At 40.3% G+C, this 9,586-nt stretch overlaps 2 protein-coding genes across 4 annotated transcripts in view; one reads left to right on the top strand and one right to left on the bottom strand.

Annotated features, from left to right (window-relative positions):
- Positions 1–3,136, top strand: part of LOC109473704 (thioredoxin domain-containing protein 16-like) — a 19,507-nt gene extending 16,371 nt beyond the window's left edge. Inside the window, exons 17-20 of one of the 2 annotated variants that reach the window (XM_019773671.1) lie at positions 704–852; positions 1,140–1,230; positions 1,340–1,436; positions 1,903–3,136. In XM_019773671.1, coding sequence (XP_019629230.1) covers positions 704–852; positions 1,140–1,230; positions 1,340–1,436; positions 1,903–2,153 — 588 coding nt within the window. In that variant the 3' untranslated portion in view covers positions 2,154–3,136. The remainder of the gene's footprint in view (positions 1–703; positions 853–1,139; positions 1,231–1,339; positions 1,437–1,902) is intronic. The other variant, XM_019773672.1, reaches the window with a different exon arrangement.
- LOC109473707 (TBC1 domain family member 20-like) overlaps positions 1–9,071 on the bottom strand; it is a 15,739-nt gene extending 6,668 nt beyond the window's left edge. The window contains exons 1-9 of one of the 2 annotated variants that reach the window (XR_002140443.1): positions 8,858–9,071; positions 7,672–7,899; positions 7,131–7,205; positions 6,884–6,978; positions 6,380–6,471; positions 6,100–6,201; positions 5,773–5,914; positions 5,307–5,491; positions 3,750–5,023 (exon numbers count right to left, since the gene is read on the bottom strand). Coding sequence is in view for 1 of the 2 variants with exons in the window: in XM_019773681.1 (XP_019629240.1) it covers positions 4,792–5,023; positions 5,307–5,491; positions 5,773–5,914; positions 6,100–6,201; positions 6,380–6,471; positions 6,884–6,978; positions 7,131–7,205; positions 7,672–7,899; positions 8,858–8,921 (1,215 nt within the window). In the remaining variant the exon portion in view is untranslated. Of the gene's footprint in view, positions 1–3,524; positions 5,024–5,306; positions 5,492–5,772; positions 5,915–6,099; positions 6,202–6,379; positions 6,472–6,883; positions 6,979–7,130; positions 7,206–7,671; positions 7,900–8,857 lie in introns of those variants that run through there. The other variant, XM_019773681.1, reaches the window with a different exon arrangement.
- Between the last annotated feature and the right edge of the window lie 515 nt (positions 9,072–9,586).

The following is a 9,586-nucleotide window of genomic DNA, read 5'->3' as shown; positions in this document are numbered from 1 at the left end:
TTGATTATATGGATGACATCCTCTGGGAACCCCAAAACTGATGCGCGCGTGCGAATAAGAAAAAAAGGTTTGCAAAAAAAAAAGTTGCTTTCACTATGAAATCTACGTGTTCATGAAGGTTGAACAAATGGCACAGAATATGTTATGGCGAATAATCTACTCTTCAAATTCATTTCTTTACATTTTTGTCTTTTTTCCTTTGATTTTGGCATTCTACGACATTGGTATGGTTTCTAAATGTTTTCCTTGCAACTTATGGTATATTTTTGCTCATTTAGCAACTGTTTTGCACGATTTACAGTATGGTTGAAAACTTTTTTTTTTTTGGAAACGGCCGAAAATTCATGCGCGCGCGGATGTCATCCATATAATCAAATCAACATGGCCTAACAACCAGAAAAGTTTCATATATTTGACAATAGGATAGACCATACTGAATATTTTTTCTGTGCTTGATGAAATAGCAAGTTGTGAGAGAGATATGTTAGCTATGATGTCAGAAGAACTAAAGCATACAGATTAAGTCTAAACATGAGACATCTCATACCACAGTTGAATTAGTATATGGTTAACACAACTTTTGGCTTGAGTGGCTGAGTATGATTCAGAATCCAGAATTTAGAGAGCATTTACTCCATAAGAATTGATTTCTTATAGGTTGATCATGTTTGTTAAGTTTAACCTCTTTTTGTATTTTTTCTAGCCTGAGCTGACTGCAAAGAACTTTCCCTCATTCTTCATCCAAGACAAACCATTTGTGATTCTGTTTGGAGGGAGGGGGGAAGAGCTGGAGTCTATTGGTCAGATTGCTGCGACGGAAGAACTTCCTGTTATTTTCTGCCAGATGAATGTGTAAGTGACAACATTTCTGACATGCTTGTGTATAGATTCCAAACAAAACTGACTGATTTTTGTAGAATATTTGGTCCATTTACTTAAACTTTGCAGGCACAGAATGCCATAAACTGGACAGAACAGCTTTACCATTATGTAGGATAGAATTGTTGTCTCTAGTTGGCAAATTCCTCAACATTAACATGTCCCTGTGATGTATCCATCAACTAAAGACACCAAACTACTGAATGAAGCATGTGATGGTAGTGTATATTGTTTCATTTCTTCCTTACAATCCTCTCCAGGTTCACTGCAGACTCCTTGGGAGCAGACCTTCTCCAGTCCTATGCACCAAACGCTGGTCTCCCTGCCCTGGTCATGATTCAGCACAAGACGGTGAGAGTGCAAGAACGTCCTTTAAGCGATGCAAATTTATTGTCTTGTGCTGTTGTAAAATTGCATTGAACACAGTGCATTTCCTGACCTGATGCATGTGTCCCTATAGGGAGGAGTGTTTGAGTACCCCTACCCTAATGACCTCTCCAAGGACAAGGTGACTTCCTGGGTCCGTGGCTGTGAGAAAGGCGACATCTTGGCTAACAGTGAGTCCAGTTGTCTCTGTCCTGCAACAGTTACTGTTAAACAATTTGAATTAGATCTTTGATTATATGAATACACATTGTAGAGAACTACAGCTTTATACCATTTAAAGGTTGTTAAATGTCAACATAAACAACAGAAAAACTACATATTGTAGCAAGACTTGACTAAGTGGCCAACATGAAAACTGACAGCAGGGAGCTTTCAACAGTTGAAAGCTCCTTGCTGACAGTTATTGTTTTATGTCAGCCTAGCATAGAACATGTTATGAAAGTCACATACATTGTACTGTACATATTACGGCACTAAGGCCAAGGACAGAGATGGATGGCGGAAGCTTGTACTGCACGCTACCACAGTCCCTGACCCTCCAGACGAGGATGGGGCAAGATGAAGGTGAAGACCTTTGCCTTTGGCTTCCTCTCGACTTATTAGTTCAAATGAAGCATTTTCTTTGTGTCTCCATAGGTGAACTAGAGGAGGAGCTGTGGGGTCCCATGATGCCTGGCTATGACTTCCTGACCTTCCTGGATGTAGAGGGAGACTCTGCCAAACAGAAGACAGATGTTCACGATCACGGGGAGTTTGTACAGTCAGACGAGCACGAGCCTGAAGATGAGGAGCCAGAGGAGTTGGAGGAGGACATCCCCACTGAAGGCTCCAGGCTCAGTAAACCTGAAGTCAAAGTTCACAAGCACACTGAGCACACAGAGCTTTGATGTAGATGTGATACAGTGTGCCGGCCTTGTAATGACAGATCAGTTTCAATGTTCCCCAAAGTCAGAGGACCAAAGAGTTAGGGCCGGTTAGCACGGGGCAAAATATCATTTGGCCTGCGTCGAACATGGTGCCGCTTCGTTCAGTGCAGGCCAAATGATATTTTTTGCCCTGTGTAAATCAGGCCTAAGTATCAATTCATTTATTTGCCACCTGTAAGCACTTAATTAGCATGTTAAAGTCACCAATTACACGTTAAGTGCAAGCAAGGATATTGTAGTGTAATCTATGCAAAACATTTTAAAGCTCCACTGGGCTCTTCCAAATTACAATTTTAGAACTCATTCAACACATTCCAGGTTCAGGGATAGCTAAGTCTGTACCATGTAAGTTATAAGGGCCTGGTGATCAAACTGAAAGTGCCTTAAGTTATTGTCTAGTACTCAATGATGTAGGAATTGACCAAGGTGGAGAGAAAATTTCGAGATATTGGTGATGAGTAGTGACAGATTGATTTTGATACAGGTTGGCATTTGGAATTTTGGATGTACATTTTCAGAATACAAGAACAGGGTGTGTATTTATTCAGTGAGGTGGACATATTCTATATTTTTGGAGAAGTTCTATTTTACAGAAAAAAATGGTTAATGTTTTTCAAGACTTGTGCAAAGTGTTTGTCTTGCTGGTGTTGCATTTGCTATTCCAAGGGTATAAGGTATCAGGAACAAACCCTTCTTATGCAGTATCTGATAGTGTGTAGTTTGAATGTTGGTGTAGTCTTATTGCTCAGAGAAAACAATAGTAATGCACAAAACACACAGCATTTTGGCTGCTTTTACAATGCACCAATGCAAGCAGGTCTCACTACCCAGAAATGTAACAAATTGGCAAGATATAGAGATTAGACCAGGTAACAAACATATTAGTACTACAGACATACAGTATATGGAAGTATGGTATGGTGCAATAAAGTGTGTTAAAAGAACGGAGTGGTCTTCTTGTGATTATGTGGAATTGTGGATGTTGTTTCTGGCAGTTGTGCATACCTCCCCTGGTATGGGAATGGTATGTGAAAACATACCTTTAACTCTAATGCATGTCATACACATTTAAGCATGTATGTCATGAACAAACTGGCCTCAACCAAGAACTAGGCATGACAATATCTTCTGTAGACATGCAATTTCTATATTTTCAGTTGCCACACTATTCAGAATTGTTTTGTTGGCTAATGTGACTTTTGATCATGAATATCTAATCCAAATTGACCATTACTGTAATAATGTTATCAATACAGTTAGGATAACTGCTGTCATAAATGCTACTTGTAAAAAAAAAACATTGCAGTACTGAGACAAGTAAAATACTGTGTTAACTGGTTGACCAAATCTGATTCATTAAAAACATCATGTCCTTCCAGTATCCATTACAACACTAAGCACTTGGCCCCAATCACTTACCATGTGGAGATACTGTAGTCACACACACTTGCAATCAACACAAACATTGCACAAATTATGGTCCTGATAAAATGGCTTTATAACATGAGGTTTTTGTTCCCCTTTTCTAATATATTTGCATGACAGTATCACAATTACTTCCTCCCACATATCAAAACATACACTTACTGTATACAGCATATGCAATGCCAATGATACTTGTACGCATGACTGTGTAAACCCCAACAATGACAAAAACACCATTAAATGACATAATACATTGTATTTTAAAACAGCAGCATCCTGTAATTGAGTTAAACACATAATTATGTCTGGACATAGTCTTTCATAGTGGAGCACAAATAGTTAAATTCTGTACACTTAACAGGAACTGGAAGCCTTTGTTGCAAGCTCTGAATAATCATTAACTTGTAACTAAACTAAATAGTGCACATGCCAATGTTAATCCAGTCCGCTCGCATGGCATATCTAACATCTTTGGTTCCAAAACATTGCCTGTGCTTAGACAATGTATAGTTCTATAAAATATACACCGTGAACCTTTCTTCACATGACTGTAACAGTACATCTACATGCAGTTTCCACAGAAATTTTTCTTACCACCCCAAGAAGATTACAATCTGAGAAACTGGTGGCTTTTAAAAATGGCAAAAAACTCATTGCACAAGTAAGACATAGGAATGCTGTTGTGGCTACAGTGTTGCTTCAATCATATGCTAGCAACTATACAGTACAGACTACAGAGGTTCAACAACAACACAAACAGTTAAAATGTAACCATGGGCAATGGAATTTTCACTATTTACAAATGTGAATATGGACACAATTAGATACTTGTCAACACACAATTTCATAATGGCTCTTTCTCCACCTTTTTTAGTCGACATCTTATGATAGTCTTCTCTCAGCCCATCAACCTAAGATACCATCATCATCAAACTTTTAGTTTCATACACTTTCTCAGCTACATGTACAACCTGAACTTCAGCATTGTCTGTTAACTCTCACTTCATCGTCCATTTTCCACAATTGAAACAAAGACCATATTTCATATCATAGATTATCTGATATATACACATCTTGCTTTGGAGATCATGTAGAAAGACATCACTATATCCTGGTCTTTCAGATTTAATAGTTACATATGCCTGTGTTTTGTAGCGTATGTTAGAGCATACACCTAAAACCATTCATTTACTACATTGACTACAGCAAGTGCAGCTGCACCAAGGGAGGCAGAAATGGCCCATACTGCAAACTTCAGCGCCAGGTTTGTCGGCTTTCGGAGTTGTACCGTCTTCACGTCCCCGTTCTGTGCGGTACCGTTGCCAAATCGCCGCCGCCGCCGAAGCACAGTATCTGGTTTCTGATTGGTGGCCATCTCAAAGTCCTCATAACAACTGATTGTGGTGCTGTTTTGAAAGGGGAATAAATAGGACAATGCAAACTCAATATAACACTCATCTAAGCTGATACAGATACTAGTAGTATACTGGGTGTATACACTATCAAACATACAAATCATGGCCTATTGTTTATGTATTTAAAGTAGCATATACCGTAGGTTTTACTCAACTGCTCAAGTGCTGGTATAGCTGAAGCCATTGGTATTAGACACTTCATAATTTGTGGTAAAATATCATCAAGAAAGATGACTTAGACCAAAACATGAACTCATGTTTCCTAAGGACTGACCTGGATAAGAACTCCAGCTCTGCCTCCTTGGCCAGCATGGAGGGTGGGTACTGGATGAACAGGTCCCCTGCACGACTGACCAGGTGTTCAAACGGCAGGTCCTCGGGCAGGCGGGACAGGGTGTGGTGCACCATGGTCATCTCACAGTCCACTCTCAGGATGTCTTCACTTCTGTACAGGACTATCTGTGGGGTTAAAGGGGGATGATTTTCATCAGTACCTATCTCAACTGTACTGTATGGCATCAATCTGACAAACAGGTGGAAGCATTGCCAACTAGTATGCACTATACCACAGTGACTACTTGTGAAGACCCATTCAAACTTCAGCTGATGAATGTCATTACTGTGTATCTGCCTTGGGGTTCATGAAATATATCTCAAACACTTAGGGCCTATCTTCATGACAAGCAGTAGGTAATGATAACACCAGGCAAGTGTAGTTAATAAAGTATTAAAAGACTGACCTGTGCTGCTAGGTAGATGGGCATGAGGGGATGGCAGGCCAGGAAGAAGTCATATAACCGGACAATGTGCCTGATGTCTGTGAGAACGTGGCCGTACCATGTGATTAACCAGCTCAGGGCAAAGATGGTGCCCACATCTGACCTGTTTGGGTGACATAATAAACAGCATTAGTTGAACCATTCTTTTAAGAAAAATGGAACAGTTTACAGGTAGACTGTTCTATACAAAAAGTTTACACCCTCTTCCTTTGAGTCCTGCTCTCTTACATGTACATCCTTCATCCCACTCTCTAGAACAGGCAAAAAAAATGGGATATTTTTCCATACCTTTCCAGAAATTCCCTTAGTTCAGGGTGGGCTTTACCCACTATTGGCATGAGGTAGCCCAGGATGTGACGTGTCCTGTCCATAGACTCATCCATGAAGTCCCTAGTGACGGTAACAAAAATTTCATACTAATGAACTACCATAAAGCACAACTATACACTATAATATGCAACAGCAATGACAAAGCAACAAAATGCCTTGAAGATAATCATGTAACTTACCGAACGACAGTTTGATGTCTGTAAAAAAAAGGAAACTGTAATGTATAATGAGAACCTACCTCAGATGGTACTCTGATAGTTTGTCCATGATGGCAAAGGCAAGATCCTCTCCTACTACCAACAGGAAGGTCACACAGATATCGTGGTAGCCCTAGGAAGAACAACAATGTCATCAGCATCTAGAATATAAGAGGTACCGGTATGTAACAGTATATTACTACATGTATTACTGTTTTATTTTCTTAAGGCCAGTCAGTAATAATATGAAGAGGAGACAGTAGTCTTTAACAATCAATGCACTAGGCCTAGCTCAACCCTTTCCCTTCTGGTAATGACTCGGATTTAAAAGCTTTGTGGACCAGAACTGATACCGTCTTTGGAATACCAACACCCCTCTTGGTATTGATAATGGGATAAAGGACTAAGATAAGTACATGTAGCAGATTCTGATATCAAGTAGATCAAACCTTTAGATCCCTTAATCTTATGATATGGTGGGCTTAGAAAAATGATAATCTAGATCACATTCAAGTACAAGTTTTTGAGAATCCTATTCTACAAACCTGATAGTAGTGAAGCTCTGGGTGTCTGACAAGAACTCTGAGAATGATGTCCACCAGTTGGTCCTGTAGTCTTAACCTCTGTTCTTCCTTCATGTCTGAAAAGCAAATCCACATATCAAGTACAGTCAGACAACAGCATTAGTTCTGAATTAGATCTCAATAGGCAGAAAGGTAATATATAGATTGTTCTCATTACTCTCAAAGCATAGCAACAAAAAATAAACTATCAAGGATGTTTAATACTCACTGGTTGGGAATCTTCTCATTGATCTCTCCACATCAAGAACAACTTGTCGGTAGTCCCTGTGGGCTTTTATGTTGGCTGGAAAATGAGAAGAGTATACTGTGAAAAATTCATTTTATTGCACTTTACGACCAAGTTATGAACATTTCATCAGTACTGTGAAGTAGGAATTTTGCTCCAACTTACAGCATTTTGTAGTGTTCTGTTGTACATTTATCTGTTGTAAACTTGTCCATATCCTCCAAGCAGTGTACTTTGTCAATTAGCCTGACTATATCTGCGCTCCTAGCGGCCGGCCCGGTATTACACCAGCCACCCCCCAGAAGCTTGATGCCAGATAGCTGTAAGCATCTGGGGGCGGCTGGTGTAATACCGGGCCGGCCGCTAGGAGCACAGATTTAGTCAGGCTACTTTGTCAATGTGGCAGAATCAAACCAAATAGAAGTTCCAAGTGACAAGTAAGTTTCTGCTTCTAATCAATCTGCTGCACTTCAGTCTCTAGCCAAGACAAACATGACTAGTAGTAGGAGAGACAGACACATACCTGGCTTGGGAGGAATCTCAAACACGTTGACGTTCATCAGTTTTGGCCAGGCTTTTCGTCGCAGGTCATCTCGGAGTAGACCGCCATCGCTGATGGCCAGCCTCCTGAGGTTTGCGATGTCCGGGGGATCACTGCGTATGGCTTCCTGTATGGCCTTGGCCTTGTGCTTCTTATCCGTGGGGATCTTAAGGTCTGCACTGCCATGGCTACCACTGCTACCTGTGCTTCCTGCATGATCAGATGTAAAAATAAATGTTGGATGCATTTATATAACATTTGCAGGGATACAGGTTTCTGCACTTTGTAATCACAGTTACTGTAGAAAAGCACTCTTATTAGCTGTGGAGACGTGATAATTGTTTGAGTGACTTGACTGTAGACATACAACAAATGACTCATCATGGGGACATGGTACCATTCTATGGCCCATCAAGATAACATACTTTGTAAAATCTAATAATTCTAAAATGAACTCAATAATAGCAATATTTGTACTCATGGGAAGCTCCAGAAGCTACCCTGCTTCAGTTACCATAATTTCTTTTCAACTATGTCATAACTATGTCAGACATTTTGTGAATGGTTACATTATCATGTACAACAGGTCAAGTAGCGAGCTATCTGATTGCATCATCAAAATGGGTCTAAATGCAATTTCACCTCCTCACAAAGTCCATAGTCTAGACAATCATGAATAATAGATTAGGATCTGAGACTGATAACGGGTTGTGTTGCCTCACTGGGATAATTTGTTTAAACTCACTGCGTGTCACGTTAATGTGAACAACACATTCAAGCAGCTCTTACTGCTCTCAGATTTTCCGAAGATTGTCGTTCGATTTTACCAGAGTGATTCTGTCTGTGTGAATGTGTGATTCACCATCCTCCTCACACGTATGTAACACGCCCAGCCGTGGGGGCGGGGTCTTGATAGATCGAAACGAACAGATTTTGTACGTTAAAAATCATTTGTTTCTTTGCACATGAAGATAAAAGAACTTAGAACACAGCACTTTTCTTTCCCTTTCAGATCTTATCTACCTTTCTGACTCATGACCAACCTTCATATGCTATCATCCGATCAGTATCCTACTTATATCTTTAGCCTATAGCCTTGATCATCTCTTGACGAAACGGTAGGTAACGGTAGACGGAGAAAAATATGTTGCGTTTCGAAAGACCATACCTTTCCTCTTCGAAAGCCCCTTCTTCTTACCACGAATCTTCCCTTTCTTTGAGCTCAGCGACATCGGCCCTTTTCCTCCGACATCTCCACATCCCAAAATTGTTGGTAAAGTCCGAAAAAGTCGTGAAAATTCGAGGAAATTTGTCCACGAACGCAGATTACTTCACCACGGAAGCCATCTTTGTTCGCAGTGCACCATGGGAAGGGTGGCTTCCGTCATGCCTTGTGTGAGGTCATAGGTCACATGCAAATGAGCAAAATGGCAACAACCGCGGAAGAACGAAAGCTTCACCGTCGGACGAAGTCAACGTCTTCTGTAGAAGATAGGGAGAAGGTTAAGAAGCAAAAAGAAGCAGAGAAAGATAGACGAGAGTTTTACGAAAAGCCGTAAGTATTTTGTTTCCTCGCAACAGGACCAGCAGGGTCGCGTTATTCAAATTCCCATACGCGCGACACTTCTGAGCTCGCCTTTCTGCTGAGCTTTCATTTCTGCTTCAACTAGCTGAACTTGAATTCTGTTTATTTTTGCTGTATAATTCCAGCAACTCCTGTATATATTGTGTGGTATTTCTATCAGACGTATACCTCTATTTTGGACCATTTGTTCACAACATGACTTAGCCTAATTATATTATACACCTATAGCCTTAAAGCGCTGTGATTATGTAACATAATATTACATAAATGTTACACCGAGTGTACGCGAGTTGAGGCACGTACTAGTAACTG

The sequence above is a fragment of the Branchiostoma belcheri genome, unplaced genomic scaffold, assembly GCF_001625305.1.
Source record: "Branchiostoma belcheri isolate BF01 breed outbred unplaced genomic scaffold, Haploidv18h27 scaffold3, whole genome shotgun sequence".
NCBI lineage: Eukaryota > Metazoa > Chordata > Leptocardii > Amphioxiformes > Branchiostomatidae > Branchiostoma > Branchiostoma belcheri.
Note: the sequence above shows the minus strand (reverse complement) of the source record. Positions and strands in the feature narration are given on the sequence as shown.